General features: G+C 36.3%; 1 protein-coding gene across 1 annotated transcript in view; it reads left to right on the top strand.

Moving 5' to 3' along the window:
• The window catches only part of LOC114029960 (vomeronasal type-2 receptor 26-like), a 44,843-nt gene extending 26,193 nt beyond the window's left edge, over window positions 1-18,650 (top strand). The window contains exons 4-6 of the mRNA XM_027844606.1: window positions 1,672-1,890; window positions 3,055-3,178; window positions 17,701-18,650. Of these exons, the coding sequence (XP_027700407.1) occupies window positions 1,672-1,890; window positions 3,055-3,178; window positions 17,701-18,650 (1,293 nt within the window). The remainder of the gene's footprint in view (window positions 1-1,671; window positions 1,891-3,054; window positions 3,179-17,700) is intronic.
• Window positions 18,651-18,868: the final 218 nt, after the last annotated feature.

Genomic DNA, 18,868 nt, shown 5'->3' with positions numbered 1-18,868 from the left:
AAGTTTGCCTTGGATTTGAATAGACAATGTTCTGTCATTTTTGAGATTATGCCACAGGATTACTTTTCTCAGCTTTTTGTTGATTATGAAGGCTGTTACATATCTTCTAAGGAAGTCTTGTCTACAGTAATATATGTAATGATCACCTAAATTAAAGGTTGTTGACAAAGGTCAACAACAATTCATAGTCCAATCTATGGTTTTTCACTGGTCATGTATAGCTATGAGACTTGGACTATAAGAGAAACTCAGTACTGCCGAAACAATGCTTTCAAACTGCAGTGCTGGAGAAGCCATTTCAGTTTTCCTTGGACAGCAAGGAGACCAAATCAGCAACACATAAAAAAAATTAAGTCAGAATTTTAATGGGAAGTTCAAATTCTGAAGCTGAAACTTAAATATTTCAGCCACATAATGAGAAGACAGGACTTATTGGAGAAGACTCTGATCGTGGCAAAGATTAAAGGCAAAAGGAAAAGGAGATGGTGCAGGAAAGATAATGTCATGGAAATAGTGAACATGAATTTGGACAGATTTTGAGAAATAGTGGAGGATAGAAAGGTCTGGTGTCCTGTGGCCATGGGGCCACAAAGAGTCAGACATGACTCAACAACAGGCATGCATTTCTAATTTCTGGCCTGTTAAATTCTCTCATTTTTTTCCATGGAATAATGAAATCTGACCACAGTATTTCTCATTGAGAAGAATGCAGAGTTCACACATCTTTTCATTCTTCTCAGTCTACATTTTTAATTCCTCAGAATTTTTCTTCAATACTTTCCATCAAACTATGACTTCCAGATTTCTTTCATCTAAAATAACTTTCTGGCTGTTATTGAAACCTCTGTTTCTCAAATTTTACTCATATTGTGTTATTGTTTCAATTCCTTACAGTCAATCATTTTATAACCTCTTTCACATTTTCTTCTATTGCAATTATTTTCTTTCCTAATTATTTTGCTTCATTGAATTTTCTAAATTGTTTAGTCTCTTAATCATTTGTATTTCCTTTTCCTTTTTGCCTTGTATTGCCTCACTATGAATGTCAAATTCTCCTTTATTCATAAGTTTATGCTATCAACCACTCAAGAGACTTCTAATAGACATTTTTAATTAAAGAAGCTTTTGTACAAGAAGGAAGATTTCTCTGAAAAAACAATTCATCAATACACAATTCTGAAGCATCCACTACATACCAGGAACTATGCTATGTTCTGGACATGCAAAGAAAGATGTAAGAAAATCCAGTTTTTGAGGAACTCACAATATAACGGGGAAGAAATGGTACGCTCTGCTTAGAGAAAATGTCGAGTTCTCTGTGACCACAGGATTTTACAAAAGAACTCAGAATGCATGAGATAAGAGATATTTAGAAGAAAATCAGGATTTGGTGAACGTATGATGAAATGGCTTTTGAGGTAACTTTAACATCTATAACACATTATTGCTTACTGGCTTTGTTATTCTTCTGTTGTCCATGTTTTCCTAGGAAAAAGGATAAAAAGAGTGCAAAGCCCTGAAGATAGCTGAATAAAAAAAAAATAAGAAAAGAGAGAATGACAACTTTTGGAAGCTCTAAATTCAGAGCTTATTTTATGTTGATAGTCAAGCATGGGACATGGGCATGAATTCTTTCCCCAGTGATTAAGAAATTCTCTTCCTTGCATTCAGCTTCACCACTTCCTGAAGTGCATCAAGCCTGTCAAAAGTGTCAGCGATGAGTCATGTGGAGATGGATCCAGGATGACTGCTGAGAAATACGATATCTTGAATTTTAAATCCTTCCCTGACAGAATTGAGGCACTGGTAAAAGTAGGGGAGGTTATCCCTCATTATCAGGGACTCAGCATTAATGAAGCAAACATAGATTGGCCAGAAGATTTCTCTCAGGTAAGGGACCAGGGAATAATATGAGCTCTATAAATCAACCTGTTAGAGTCCTGTATGCTGTTTTTCTTCACTGGTCCTGTGTGGTTCCCCAAAGACATTGGATATTTCTGTAACAAGGTGGTAGCATTCAATTACTCTTCTTTTTTGTTCTGAGTTAGACAGGACTATAATTTCTCTGATTTTCTTTTCTCAGTACTACATTCACTTCTTTGTAGCCAAGTTACATAATGATCTGAATTCACCATACTATGAAAGTCTTGAAATGTACCAAATCAAGTGGGCAAGTTTAAAAAAAAAAAAACACCAAGAGAGTGGAAAGTGGAAGGAAAAAAATTTCCAAAAGAACCTATTGCACCAAAAGTTACTCAATATCTGAAATTCTGTAATTATATAACTATTTTATCCTGAGTTTGTGTTCATAATGAGGACAATGAGTGACTTTAGAAATGTTCAATTTAAATGTAGTGGGTATGTCCTCTGCTGATGTCAGACGTATGTATTTATACAGTTCCATTTATCTGTGTGATTTAATAAACCCCACCACCCTCTCTGCAGTTGTCCCAGAGGGGACTCCAAATGTCAGCCCAAGAATAAGATCAGTCATTCAAATCTCTGATTCCTACTTAGATTCAATCAAACAGAACTGCTTATTATAATGTAACTGTTTATTATAGTGTAAAGTTTACACTATAAACTCTCTTAAGTAATGAATCCCTGAAAAATTCAGAATATTTTAGCAAAACACAAAGAGCAGTATTTGTTAGGTGAAAAATTAAGGAACTATTTCCTCTTGTGTGGCCTATGAATAATCTCAGGATTACTTGTAGAAAAAAAGAAATGCACTTTAGAGATATACTAATATCAAGTACTTGAAAGGAAATGTGTAAGTGAGATTACTGTTGAAAAAGAATCAAGGAGATTGTGCCTAGTGAAGAGTCTGGTCAGTTCATAAAGCAGGGAAAAGATGATCTGGCATAGAAGAGGAAAAAATAGGAAGAAAGTCTCTATTGAGAAACTTATCATCCTTGCCATGAAGAATTGCAAATCCTTTTTTCTAAATGTCTTTCAAAGGAGAGGTCTGAAGTCATCATTACCTCAGTGAATCTAAATTTCAGCAGTCATTCTAACAGTGATAGTTTCTCTTTCTCTTTGATGGAAATTCAGACTCCAAGTTCCAAATGCAGCCTGAGCTGTGGCCCTGGATTCAAGAAGACAATCCGTGAAGGCCAGCCCATCTGCTGCTTTGACTGTACCCCATGCCCTGAAGGGGAGATTTCCAACCAGACAGGTGGGTTTTTAAAGATAAAAGATACATTCCCAAAGTGATAGACATTGTATTTTTTATTCTTAACTTGATGTAACTTTTAATTACCAAAATAATATTTTATGAGTTAAAATAATGCTGAACTTATTCAATCAATTTTATTCAATGTCCACATACTCCAGGTCTCTTAAGATAATATCACAATATTATATACTGAAAGAAGTCATAATGAAAGCCTTGATTCTTCCCAGAAGAAATTACCTTCTTTCCGGTGAGAGCAAATGTGCCCATTCCATCAATTGCCATGTCATTTTAGTTCAACCTCCCCAACGTTTCTTGGATACATCTTCTTTTTTCCTCTCTAATGAGTTAAGAGACATCGTTCAGTTCTTCACTTGGACTTTTGCACTAGCCTCCCATTCATCTCTCTGCCTCAAGTCTCTGTTCTCCCTTTTCATAGTATAGAAAACCACTAAATTCAAAATCTACAAGCACTATGCATGTCACTTCCCTGCTCAATAAACTCCAGTGGTTCCTTATTACCTTTAAAATAAAATATCATCTCTCAACATGATCATTCCAGTTTTACACAAGATTCCACTTAAGAATATCAGATCCACTCATACTGCACGGTGTAACATCCTATTTTAAGCCAGATAAAAGATGGAATGACTGAGAAAGCAAAGCTTCAAACTTCTGATCACAGTGACTTTTTGATAGTTTTTGTATGTGGTTTGCTTCTTTCATTTTGTTAATTTATTTTGATTTATCAACAATCACTCCATATGCTTTTCAATTAAAAAAAAATTTCTCCTCCCCCTCCCACCTCCCTCCCCAAGACAGCGCACAACTGATACAGGCTATACACACCTATTAAACATATTGTCATATTAGTGATATTGTAAGTAAGAATTAGAACCAAAAGAAGGAACCACCAGAAAGAGGAAACAAAATTCAACAGAAGAAAAAAATAGCAAATAATATGCTTTGATCTGCAGTATTTGGATGTCTTGGATGTGGATAGCATTTTCTATCCTGAGGCCTTTGGAGATGTCTTAGATCCTTGTATTGCTGGGAAGGGTTAAGTTTACCAATATTAGTCATCTCACAACATGGCTATTATTGCGTACAACATTTACTTGGCTCTGCTCATTTCACTCAGCATGAGACGATATAAGTCTTTCCAGGTTTTTCTGAAGTCAGCCTATTCATCATGTCTTATAGCACAACAGTATTCCATTACATTCATATACCACAACTTGTTCAGCCATTCCCCAATTGATGGGCCTCCTCTCAATTTCAAATTCTTTGCCACCACAAGAAGAGCTGCTACAAATATTTTTGCATATGTGAGTCCTTTTCCCATTTCTATGATCTCTTTGGGATACAACCCTAAAAGTGTTATTGTTGGATCAAAGGGTATGCACATTTTTACAGCCCTTTGGGCATAATTCCAAATTGCTCTCCAAAATGGTGGGATCATATCACAACTCCACCAACAATGCATTAGCGTTCGAATTTCCCCACATCCTCTCTAACATTTATCATTTTCTTGTTTTGTCATCTTCGCCAATCTGATAGGTGTGATGTGGTACCTCAGAGTTGTTTTGATTTGCATTTCTCTAAATCAATAGTAATCTAGAATATTTTTTCATATGACTATAGATGACTTTACTTTCTTCATCTGAGAACAGCCTGTTCATATCCTTTGACCATTTATCAAATGCAAAATGACTTGTATTCTTATAAATTTGACTTAATTCTCTATATATTTTAGAAATGAGGCCCTTATCAGAGAGACTGGTTTTAAAAATTCTTTCCCAATTTTCTACCTTCCTTCTGATCTTGGTTGCATTTGTTTATGCAAAAACTTTTCAATTTAATGTAATCAAAGTTATCCATTTTGCTTTTTGTAATATTCTTTATCTCCTGTTTGGTCATGAATTCTTCTGTTTTCCATAAATCTGATAGGTAAATTATTCCTTGCTCTCCCAGTTTGCTTACGTTATCAGTCTTTATATATAAATCATGAACCCATTTTGACTTTATTTTGGTATATGGTGTGGATTTTGATTAATGCCTAGTTTCTGCCATACTCTTTTCCCATTTTCCCAACAGTTTTTTTTTTCAAAGAGTGGGTTTTTGTCCCAGAAGCTGGGGTCTTTGGGTTTATCAAATAATACATTACTATAGTCATTAACTACATTGTCTTGCATACTTACCCTATTCCACTGATCCACCACTCTGTTTCTTAACCAGTAACAAGAAGTTTTGATGATTTCTGCTTTGTAATACAATTTAAGATCTGGAATGGCTAGGCCACCTTCCCCTGCTTTTCTTTTCATTAGTTCCATTGATATTCTGGACCTTTTGTTCCTCCAAATGAATCTTGTTATTTTTTCTAATTCTATAAACTAATGTGTTGGTAGTTTGATTGGTATGGCACTGAATAAGTAAATTAGCTTAGGTAGAATTGTCATTTTTGTTATATTAGCTTAGCCTACCCATGAGCATTTGATGTTTTTCCAATTATTTAAATCTTACTTTATTTGTGTGCAAAGTGTTTTGTAATTGTGTTCATAGAGTTCCTGGGTTTGTTTCAGTAGGTAGACTCCTAAATATTTTATAATGTCTACAGTAAGTTTAAATGGAATTTCTCTTTCTATCTCTTGCTATTGGGCTTTGTTGGTAATATATAGAAATGCCAATGATTTATGTGGGCTTATTTTATACCCTGCAACTTTGCTAAATTTGTTTATTATTTCAAGTTATTTTTACTTGATTCTCTAGGATTCTCTAAGTATATCATCATGTCATCTGCAAAGAGTGATAGCTTTGTTTCTTCTTTGCCTATTCTGATAACTTCAATGTCTTTTTTCTTGTCTTATTGCTAAAGCTAACATTTCTAGTATGTTATTGAACAACAGTGGGTGATGAGGGACATCCTTGTTTCACCCAATTTTATTGGAAATGCTTCTAGCTTGTCCCCATTACATATTATACTTGCAGAAGCTTTTAGGTGGATGCCATTTATTATTTTAAGGAAGATTTCATTTATTCCCATGCTCTGTAGTGTTTGTTAATAGGAATGGGTATTGTATTTTGTCGAAAGCTTTTTCTGCATCTATTGAGATGATCATGTGGTTTCTGTTAGTTTTGGTGTTGATAGGATCGATTAGGCTGATAGTTTTCCTACTATTGAACCAACCCTGCATTCCTGGTATAAATCTTACCTGGTCATGTGTGTATTATTCTTTTGATAAATTGCTAATATTTTATTTAAAATTTTTGCATCTATATTCATAAGAGAAATTGGTATGTAATTTTCTTTCTGTGTTGTGACTCTTCCTGGTTTAGATATCAGCGCCATATTTGTACTATAAAACGGGTTTGGTAAGACTCCTTCTTCACCTGTTTTCCCAAATAGTCTATATAGTATTGGAATTAATTGTTCTTTAATTGTTTGATAGAATTCACATGTAAATCCATCTGGCCCAGGAGATTTTTTCCTAGAGAGTTCATCAATGGCTTGTTCCATTTCTTTTTCTGAGATGGGGTTATTTAAGTATTTTACTTCCTATTCTGTTAATCTGGGCAATTTATATTTTTGTAAATATTTATCCATTTTGAGGTCTTGAAGATGGTGGAGGGAAAACAGTGACTCTCTTGAGCTCTCTCTCAAAGCTTTCCAAATACCTAAAAAAATGGCTCTAAACCAATTCTAAAGCAGCAGAACCCACAAAAAGAAAGAGTGAAACAAATTTCCAGCCACAGACAGCCTGGATGGTTGATCAGAAAGTTATATCATGCCAGGCGGGGAGAGGAGCGCAGTTCGGTGTGGGCACTCAGGCCCCAGAGACCCTGGAGCAGGCCTCAGAGGACTGAATCCCGGGCAGTTGTGGTGTTTTCCAGACTTTTCAACCCACGATCACCAAAGACAACTTAGAAGGTCAGTGGGAAAAGTCTATGACTGCTGTGAGCGAAGGAGCTAGGTCTCAGCCGCAAGTCTTGAGTGTGGGTTCTGGGGCTGCGGCTGTTTCCTGAACTTCTGGCCCACAGACTGAGGGGGAATCAAGTGGCTGATCACAGTGGGATTGCAGGGTTCTCTTTGCCAGTGATGAGGCAAGAATCTCTTGTTTGCCCTTGCTTGGATCTGGGTCACAGTTCTGAGGGGTGGTCCTGGGGCTAGGAGGAACGTTGGTGTGGTGGAGCTTATTGTGGTGGTGGAGAGAAAACACATTGTCCCTTATCATACCAACTTGGAAGAACTGAAAATTTACAGGTCCCTAGAAGTATCTCTGAAAACAGCTGTACAAACCCCCAAAGCTTGGGCCAGTACACTCTTCACATTGGGAGCAGACTTTTACCTGAACAAAGAGTTTAAAACTCAAGTAATTGGCCGGGATCATGAGTAAGCAGCGCAAAAAGAGTCAGACTATATTATCTTACTTTGGTGACAAAGAAGATCAAAACATACAACCAGAAGAAGACAACAAAGCCAAACTCCTACATCCAAAGCTTCCAAGAAAAATATGAATCAGTCCCAGGCCTTGGAAGGGCTCAAAAGGGATTTTGAGAAGCAAGTAAGAGAAGTAGAGGAAAAACTGAGAGTGATGTAAGAAACTCATGAAAAATAAGTCAACAGCTTGCTAAGGGAGACCCAAAAAATACTGAAGAAAATAACACCTTAAAAAATAGCCTAACCCAAATGGCAAAAGAGGTCCAAAAAGCCAATGAGGAGAAGAATGCCCTAAAAAGCAAATTGGCCAAATGGAAAAGGAAGTCCAAAAGCTTACTGAAGAAAATAGAAATTGAAACAATCCACCAATCTCCTCCTGAAAGAGATCCCTAAAGGAAAACTCCTAGGAATATTGTAGCTGAATTACAGAGTTCTCTGATCAAAGAAAAAATATTACAAGCAGCCACAAAGAAACAATTCAAGTATTGTGGAAACACAATCAGGATAACACAAGATTTAGTTGCTTCTACATTAAGGGACCTCAGGGCATGGAATATAATATTCAGGAGGATAAAGGAGATAGGATTACAACCAAGAATCACCTACTCCACAAAACTGAGTATAATCCTTTGGGGAAAAAATGGTCATCAATGAAATAGAAGAATTTCAAGCATTCTTGATGAAAAGACCAGAGGTGAATAGAAAATTTGATTTTCAAATACAAGACTTGAGTGGAACATGAAGAGGTAAACAGGAAAGAGAAAATCATAAGAGTACCTATTAAGGTTGAACTGTTTACATTCCTGCATGGAAAGATAATATTTGTAACTCATGAGACCTTTCTCAGTGTTAGGGTAGTTGGAGGGGAAAAAATTATATGTATGTATATATAGATATAGATAGATAGAGGGCACAGGGTGAGTTGAAAATGAAGGGGTCATATCTGGAGAATAAAATTAAGGGGTGAGAGAGGAATATACTAGGAGAAGCAGAAAGGGAGTGGTAGAATGGGGTAAATTATCCCACAAAAAAAAAGAACAAACAGAAAAGAAAAGGCTCTTACAGTGGAGGGGAAATGCGGGAAGGTGAGAGGGAATGAGTGAATCTTATTCTCATAGGATTTGACTTAAGGAGGGAATAACATACGCATTCAATTGGGTGTGGAAATCTATCTTACCCTACGGGAAAATAGGGGAGAAAGGGGACAAGAGAGTAGGGAAATGATAGAGAAGAGGGCAGATTGGGAAAGAGAGTAATCAGAAGTAAATACTTCTGAGGAGGGCCAGGGTAAAAAGAAAGAATAAAATAAATGGGTGGGCAGGATAGGATTAAGGAAAATAGAGTTAGCACCATTTCTACTATGGAAGTGTTTCACATAACTGCATATATATAACCTATATTTAGTTGTTTGCCTTATCAATGAGGGTGGGTGGGGAGGGAAGAAGGGAGAAAATTTGGAACCCAAAGTTTTCAAAACACATGTTTAAAAAAATGTTTTCACATGCAACTGGGAAATAAGAAATACAGGAAATGGGGTACAGAAATCCATCCTGCCCTACAGGAAAATTGAAAGGGAAGGGGATAAAAGAAGGGGGGGAAAGATAGAAGGGAAGCCAGACTAGGGGTTGGGGTATTTAAAATTCATGCCATCTTGGGGTGGGGGGAGGGGCAAGATGGGATGAAAATTTGGAACTCAACATCTTGTGGAAATAAATGTTGAAAACAAAAAAATAAATAAAAATAAAAAAAATATTTATGCATTTCACTAAGATTGTCAAATTTATTAGCATACATGTTGGGCAAAATAGTTCCTCATTATTGTTTTAATTTCCTCTTCCTTGGTGCTAGATTCACCCTTTTCTTTCTTGATACTAGTCATTTGGTTTTCTTCTTTCTTTTTTTAATTAAATAAACCAAAGGTTTGCCTATTTTATTGTTTTTTTTTTCATAAAACCAGCTCTTAGTTTTATTGATTAGTTCAATAGTTTTCTTAATTTCAATTTTCTTAATTTTTCCTTTGGTTTTCAATATGTCTAATTTTGTGTTTAATTTACAATTTTTAATTTGTTCTTTTTCTAGTTTTTTTTAGTTGTATGCCAAATTCATTGATTTCCTCTTTTTTTATTTTATTTATGTAAGCATTTAGAGACATAAAACTTCTTCTAAGAACTGCTTTTGCTGCACTCATGAATTTTGTTATGTTGTCCCATTACTGTTATTCTCTTTAATGAAGTTATTGATTGTTTCTATGATTTGTTGTTTGACCCAATCATTTTTTAGGATTAAATTATTTAGTTTCCAATTATTTTTAGTCAATCTTTCCATGACCCTTTATTACATATAATTTTTGTTGCATCATGATCTGAAAAGGATGCATTTAATATTTCTGACTTTCTGCTCTGGATTGTCAGGTTTTTATGCCCTAGTACATACACTTTTTTGTGTATATGCCATGGACCACCAAGAAAAAATATATTCTTTTCTATCCCCATTCAGTTTTCTCCAGAGGTCTATCATACCTAACTTTTCTAATGTTCTATTCTCCTCTTTAACTTCTTTCTTGTTTATTTTGTGGTTAGATTTATCTAACCAGAGAGGGGAAGGTTGCACTCCCCCACTAGTATAGTTTTGCTGTCTATTTCTTCCTGTAACTCCCTGAACTTCTTCTCTAAGAATTTGGATGCTATACCATTTGGTGCATATATGTTTAATAATGAGATTACTTCATTGTCTATGGTACCTTTTAGTAGGATGTAGTTTCCTTCCTAATCTCTTTTGAGAAGATCTATTTTTGGTTTTGCTTTGTCTGAGGTCAGGATTGCTATCCTGGGTGTTTCTTTGTTTTGGTTTTTTGTTTTTTTTTTTTTTTTACTTCAGCTGAAGCATAATATATTCTGCTTCATCCTTTTACCTTTACACTGTGCTTGTCACTCTTCTTCAAATGTGTTTCCTGTAAACAACATATTGTAAGATTATAGATTTTAATCTGTTCTGCTATCCACTTCCGTTTTATAGGAGAATTCATCCCGTTCACAGTCACAGTTATGATTAATATCTGTGTCTTTCTCTCCATCCTTTTCCCCCTGTTTATGCTTTTCTTTCTCCTTTCTCCTTTTCCCTCCTCACTAATGTTTTCCTTTTGACCACAGCCTCCCTCAGTCCCTCCTCCCATCTATTAGCCCTTTCCCTTTTCTTCCCCTTTACTCTTATTGCTTCTTCCCTCCCTTCTATCCCCCCCCTTTTCTTTTTTTTTCTTTTCCCTCTTACTGCCTATAGGGCATGTTAGATTTCTATACCTGATTATGTTATTCCCTTCTTGAGCCAACTTTTCTGAGAGTAAGATTCAAACAATGCTCATCTCCCTCCATTCTTTCCCTCTGCTGCAATAGGCTTTTGAGTATTTTCCTTTAATGTACTTTTAGCCCTTGTCTGCCTCCTCCTTTCTCAGTACATTTTCTTAGATCAGATTAATCAACTTACTTGGATCCATTTAACCCACTTGATTAGATTTTTTTTTTATCATTACATGAAAGTCAATTTACATCCACCCCCTTTATGTATACTCCTTTAACATGGTGTAATAACAGTACAATTCTCGAAGGGTACAAGTGTCATTTTACCTTGTAGGGATGTAAACACTTTGCCTTTATTAACAACATATTGTATCTTTCTGTCCCATTTACCTTTTTATGGCTCTTTTGAGTCTTGTATTTGAAGATCAAGTTTTCTGTTGAGCTCTGGTCTTTTTATTAGGAAGGTTTGGAAGCACCCTATTTCATGAATAGCCATCTCTTCCCCTGAAAGATCATGCTCATTTTTGCTGGATAGTTAATCCTTGGTTGTAATCTAAGCTCCTTTGCTTTATGGAATATCATATTCCATGTTCTACCGTCCTTTAATGTAGAAGCTGCAAGTTCCTGTGTAATCCTGACTGTGGTTCCATGATACTGAAATTGTTTCTTTCTGGCTGCTTGCAGTATATTTCTCTTTGACCTGCTAATTTTGGATTTTGGCTACTATATTCCTTGGCATTTTCAATTTGAGATCTCTTTCAGGAGGTGATAGTTTTCTATGGCTATTTAACCCTCTGGTTCTAAGAACTCAGGTCAGTTTTCCTTGATGATTTCCTGAAATATACTGTCCAGGCTCTTTTTTTCATCATTATTTTCAAGTAGACCAATGATTTTTAAATTTTCGCTCCTTGATGGATTTTCCAGATCAGTTGTTTTGCCAATGAGATATTTTACATTTTCATCTATTTTTTCATTTTTTTGTTTCTGTTTGACTGACTTTTGCTCTCTCATAGAGTCATTAGCTTCCGTTTGCTCAATTCTAATTTTTTAAGAAATCATTTTCTTCTATTAGATTTTGTACCTCCTTCTCCATTTTGGCCAATTTTATTTTTAAGGGAGTTGTTTTCCTCAGCGTGCTTTTGTTTTTCCCAGTTGGCCAATTGTATTTTTAGGGACTTGTTTTCTTCAGTGTACTTTTTTTTCCAGTTGGCCAATTGTATTTTTAAGGACTCTTCTTCCTCTCTCATTTGACTTTTCAAATCCTTCTTGAGCTCTTCTAAGAAGGCTTTTTGGACTTCACACTAGTTTATATTCTCTTCTGAGGTTCCAGATGTGGATTTGTTGATAATATTGTCCTCAGAATTTCTGCCTTGATGTGCTCTGTTCTCAGAATATGAATATATGGTACGTTTCTTTTTGCTCATGGTGTTTGATTATTCTGTGCCCTTTAAAGAGATTGAGCTCTTCCACTGGGGAGCAGAGGGCACTGACCCAAGCTTCTTATGTTGGGAGCCTAGGGCCTGGTCACTGGCTTTATGTGCTCTGGCCTCTGATGTTGGCTGTTGGAAGCTGTAGGGTTCTGGAAGATTACCTGGTGTTGGGCTGGAATCAGCAAAGCTGAAACTCTAGGGAAACTCTATTTACCTGCTTTTCTTTTACTTTGGCTTTCTTCAGTTCCTTTCAGATGGATGTTGCAGCATGTTTATCTCCCTAGGGCTTTTTGTAGTGCTGCTTCCATTATTTTTGCTGAGGTACTGGGAGACATAGTTGCTGTAGAATGCTGAGGCACCAGGTCTTTTTCTTAGCTGGTTTCCACTGCTTCCTGCACTCTCACTGAGGCACTCAAGGGTCCAGGAGTTGGTGTTTGCCTGCTCCACCACCTGGGTTTCAGGATCTCCTCCTGGTGTGCTAAAGTGGGGCTTTCCACTACCTTGCTGGGATGCCTCCCATTCTGTATTACTCCACTTCCCCCAGAGCAAGAAGGGCCTTTCCTGTTAATCCCTGAAGCTACCTGGGCTACTGGACTGCTGCTCCCCTCCTTTCTTCTCTTTCAACTGTTTTAGGGATTTTCCTGGGGTGATATTTTCTGGACTTTCAGAGGTTGATAGAGAAGGGTGAGAGCGACTACCTTTTTACTCTGCCATTTTGGCTCCCAGAAGCAAAAGCACAGTGACATTTTTTTTTTAAATAATGCATGCTGATACATAAAAATGGGATCAGGCCTCTGCTGCTTTTGCACTGGCCCCCAAAACTAAGAGGAAACAAATTTTATACGTTAAAAACAATTAATCAAATATAACCAATTAAGTATAAGAAAACAGTTAACTGCTTTACCAACCAGGATACAAAATTTGGTAATCTGATTTCCAATTTGTGGAAAGATTAGGGAGTTTCCAAGTGGGGAAATAGAAGGCAAACAGGTATAATTCCCTGGAATACGAAAAAAAATGATGGTCCACTCCCCTAAATGCCTGTAAACTATCCAGGGAATGTGGAAACAATAACTGTATGGGGCCAGGTTTCAGATAAAACAAATGGGTTACTTGAGATGGATAACAGAGAAATCTCCTTGCATGAATCTATGTATCTGACCAGCTTTCTTGTCAGCATAGTATAGGTCTGTTGTCAGGTGTCTCTACAACCAGGCAAAAGGGGTACCACTTCCCAGACGTACAGACCCAGGCTCATACAATGCAATAAGCTTTTTTTCATAATTTCCATAACTGAATAAAGTGTTCTCACGAGAGAGATATTAGCTAGACTCATAATTGAATAGAAATGAAACTGAGAGAGCTCCAGAATTGAGTCACAAGATGGAGTCAATGTGGTTCACTCAGTTGACACTACCTCTTCATGTTTTTAATCACACAATTCCCTTTTTTTATTTAGGGACTAGGGACCAGTCCATTCCCTCCATGGATCACTTGTCTATAAGCCAAATCTAAAAGGTTTTTCATATTTTCACATCAGGATAATATAATCAGGGCATAAAAAAACTACTCAGAGGGCTCACAATGGATATATACATATATATATTCATATACACATGTGTATATATATATTTTGAAGCAGCAGTAACCAGGAGTAATGGGAATATGCTATTAGCTTAAGTATTTTTTCTATTAGTTTTCTTCCTTTTTTGGGTAATTTTAAAATTTATTTTAAACTTAAATGGAAAATGAGAAAAGAAGAACAGCTAGGTGGTGCACTGGATAGAATACCAGCCCTGGAGTCAGGAAGACCTGAGTTCAAATCTGATCTCAGGCACATGATATTCACTAGGTGTGAGACCCTGGGCAAATCACTTAACCCCTATTGCCTTGTCCAAATAAATGAGAAAAGAAAATTAAAAAGAAAAAAAAAAAACATTGCCATGCATACGGCAGAACATAAGATAGTTTTCCATACAAAACAATAAATTTCCATTTCAAGAAAGCCTATACAATAAACACTACAAATGATTTTCAAAGCTGCCCAGCTTTTCTTTGCTTCATTGTAGGTTTTCTTTTGTTCTCTGCTGTGTACTTTTTACTTTATTTCCTCCCTCCCTTCACCCCACCCTAAAGAAGGCTACAATTAAGCTGATGTGTATATATATATATATACTCATACTCATATAAGACCATACTATGCTTATTTCCACTTGGCATCTGTTTCTCTGAAGGTAGATAGCACCTTCTTACATAAGTCCAGGTCTTTTCATGTTCTTCTAAATCAACCAGCCCATCATTTCCTACATCACAACAATATTCCAACCCAGTCACATCCTATCTGAGATATTGTCTATGAAAGTATTTTTTTTCCCCCAGTTACTCCAAGTTAGCATGGAGGTGCTTGCACTTCACTCAGGCTGAACCTCTGCCTCCCAGAGGTCTGATTTTTCCTGGGATCTTCTCAAATTGTCTTAGGATAAAAGCTGCTTTACCTTGACTTCTGTTTATTGCTGCTGCCCAACAATCTCTTTGAGGTGATTTTTTTTTTGGTGGAGAAAATTTGTGGAGCCAAAAGTTTTCTGACCTACTCTGACATCTCCCACAATGAACTGATTTTGAGAGGGGAGATTTAGGTCACCAAGGTAACCAAGAAAACTCATCAAGCATAAACACTGTGAAACAAAATGCTAAAGCAATATAATGATGATCATCAATATTATATAATATCAAGGCACCTTTTATCCTAGTAACCTACTCTCAATGCCTATTTAATTAGATCATCTTAAGTCCCAACTATTCCACATAGTCTTCTGAGCCTCGGGCAGGCTTTCTCTTAGAAATTTTGGAATTGGCATCATTCCTAGGGCAGCTCTGAAAGGATCTCTGGCCTCTGGTTCCAAATTATTTTTTATTTGAATTATTTATTTATTTTCCCACTTAATATCCCCACTTAATACTATTTTATTTTTTCCAATTACATGTAAAACAGTTTTCATCATTTTTATAAGATTTTGAATTCCAAATTTTTCTCCCCTCTTCCCGAAAAGGCAAATAATCAGATATAGGTTATATATGTACAAGCATATTGAACTTATTTTCATATTAGTAATGTTGTGAAAGAAGAATCAGAACAAAAGGGAAAAAAGAACTAAGAGAAAGGAAAAAGTGAAAGTAGTAAGCTTTGATCTGCATTCAGACTCCATAGTTATTTCTCTGAATGTGGATAGTATTTTCCATTATGAGTCTTTTTGGAATTATCTTGGATGATTGTATAGCTGAGAAGAGCTAAGTCTATCATAGCTGATCATCGCACAATGTGGCTGTGACTGTGTGCAGTGTTCTCCTGATTCTTCTCACTTCACTTAGCATCAGCTCATGTAGGTCTTTTCCAACACCACAACGGTATTCCACTATATCCATTATGTTCATGTGCTATAAATTGTTCAGCTAGTTCTTAATCGATGGACATCTCCTCAATTTCCAATTGTTGGTCACCACAAAAAGAGCTACTATAAATATTTTTGTACATGTGGGTGCTTTTTCCTTTTTTTTATGATCTTTTTGGGATAAGAGACCTAGTAGTGGTATTGCTGGATCAAAGGTCGTGCACAATTTGGTTGCCCTTTGGGCATAGTTCCAAATTGCTCTCCAGAATAGTTGAATTTAGTTGACAACTCCACTAGTAGTAATGCACTGTTACTACTAATACTACTAATACCAATGTAGTATCCCAATTTTCTCACTTCTCCAAAATTTATCATTTTCTTTTTTTATCATATTAGTCAATATAATAGGTGTGAGGTGGTCCCTCAGAGTAGTTTTAATTTGCATTTCTCTAATCAAAAGTCAGTAGAGCATTATTTCATATGACTATAGATAGCTATGATTTCTTCATCTGAAAACTGCCTGTTCATATCCTTTCACCATTTAACAATTGGGGAATGACTTCTTTTAAATTTGATTCAGTTCTCTATGTATTTGAGAAATGAGACTTTTATCAGAGAGACTGGCTGTAAAACATTGTTTCTCAGCTTTCTGATTTCTTTCTAATTTTGGTTGCATTGATTTAGTTTGTGTAAAACCTTTTTAATTTAATGTAATCAAAGTTATCCATTTTGCATTCCATAATGTTCTTTCTTGGTCATAGATTCTTCCCTTCTCTATGGATCTGACAAGTAAACTATTCCTTGCTCTCCTAATTTGCTTATGGTATCACTAGCATTAGGTTGTTGTAAACATCTGTTGATGCCAATATACAAATGAAATGGTGATATTGAGTGGAGTACCCCATGTATATATTATGGGTAACTCATCATTCTTCTTTCTACCTACTACAGATTACTACTTATGTATTCTTAGCCCAATGTCTATGGGAAGAAAGGTATTTTTCCCTAATATTTCCAAAATAAAGACTAAATTTGCAACATCTCTCCAGTTGACCAATGAATTATCTCTAAGCCATAATACCATTTTATTAAATGTTACTTATTTAATGACTCAGAGAAACATCTTTTCCCATAAGCTTTTACTTGTATCTCTCTGTATTTCACTTTCTACCGATCTCATAAGCTTAAATAAACCTCAAAGTTAATGATTGTATAATATAATAGCAAACAATAAAAAAACAACATTGTATCCAAAATATAAGATACAGATGCTGTGAAATGATAGTGCCTGCGGCTGGAGAATACACATATACACAATAAAAGTATAATGGTGACGAGTGGAAAACATGAAGGAGACAGGTTTCAAATCCTCACGAAACCGTGGAAACTAGGGAACCATTGTCATATGTGAACGATATTGTTTCTGATTATAAAAAAATAAAAAATATATATTTATGCATATTATTTTAACTGAAGAATGTTTTATTTCCATAAGCAGAATCATGTACCATACAGAACCCAAAAGACTACGGTTATAATCTTGATTTAAAATAAATGCATTAGAAAAGTCTTTTTTCGTCAAATTCATCATGTGGCCTTCATCTAAGAAAAAATGATGGAAGAAATTATTTGAATGTCTCATTTCTATTGTGAAAATGTATGATTATCCATAAAGTAACCCCTTAAGGACCATTGCAGGTGGATAAATGTTGGGATGCGATTATAGAAAGTTTAATTTTTTGTTTAATAAACAAAGGATAGGGAATCAATACTTTTACTACATTATTTTCTCCATATGAGGGGATATGAAGATACTAAAATATGTGTCTTATTAAGCCTTCTTGTCCTTCTGACTAGGAAGGAGCAAAAAACTAGTCTGAGTTCTGTGTGGAATGACTAAAACTGTGCTTTGTTAGAGATATAAAACTATTATCTACATGGGATATACTGGGATTCATTTTCTGTCTGTTCGCAGATGCAGAGCAGTGTCTGCAGTGCTCTGAATATCAATACCCAAGCAAGGAGAAGGATAGATGCCTTGACAAGACTGTGACCTTCTTGGCCTATGAAGAACCTCTTGGAATGACTCTGGCTTGTCTAGCTCTCTGCTTCTCCCTCCTCACTACTCTGATCCTTACAGTCTTTGTGAAGCACAGAGACACCCCCATAGTCAAAGCCAATAACCGCAGTCTCAGCTACACTCTTCTGATCTCCCTCAGCCTCTGCTTCCTCTGCTCTTTGCTCTTCATTGGCCGTCCCAACACAGCCACTTGTCTCCTGCGTCAAACCGCATTTGCAGTTGTGTTCACAGTAGCGATTGCCTCCATCTTGGCCAAAACCATTACTGTGGTTCTGGCCTTCAAGGCCACAAATCCAGGGAGCAAGCTCAAGAGGTGCCTGGGCTCCACTGCATCATATTCTCTTATTTTGATCTGTACTCTAATCCAAATGTGTCTATGTGGCATCTGGCTTGGGACATATCCCCCATTCCTGGAGGTAGATGTACACTCTGAGCCTGGCTTCATTGTCATTCAATGTAATGAGGGCTCCATCATTTCCTTCTACTGTGTCCTGGTTTACCTGGGCTTCCTAGCCTTGGGGAGCTTCACCATGGCTTTCTTGGCCAGGAACCTGCCAGACACTTTCAATGAAGCAAAGTTCATGACATTCAGCATGCTTGTATTCTGCAGTGTCTGGATATCCTTTCTGCTCACATATCAGAGCACCAAAGGGAAAGCCATGGTGGCCATGGAAGTCTTTTCCATCCTGGCCTCCAGTGCTGGGATTCTCATTTGCATCTTTGCTCCCAAGTGCTATGTGATCCTTCTGAGGTCAGACAGAAATACCCTGCACATACTGAAAATCAAAGCTAATACATCAGAAGCAATTTGTTCTCAGCTCTTCCTCACAAATCACATGAAGTAGCTCCAGAACTTTTATAGCCTTAATAAAATATTGCAAATACATCTAGCTTATATACCTTCTATTTTTTATCATCATTACTTTTTTATTTGAATCTAGTATACTTTTGAAAGGAATCATGTTACTTGATTTCTGAAAAAGATAGAGTTATATCAGTTGTGTTGAAATATCATATATTAGAGACATTTAATATATAAATGACATTTTCAAGCAATAGTGGA

This window comes from Vombatus ursinus, unplaced genomic scaffold (assembly GCF_900497805.2).
Source record: "Vombatus ursinus unplaced genomic scaffold, bare-nosed wombat genome assembly UNPS02014943.1, whole genome shotgun sequence".
Lineage (NCBI taxonomy): Eukaryota > Metazoa > Chordata > Mammalia > Diprotodontia > Vombatidae > Vombatus > Vombatus ursinus.
The sequence above is the reverse complement of the archived record's forward strand: the minus strand, read 5'-3'. Positions and strand labels throughout refer to the sequence as shown.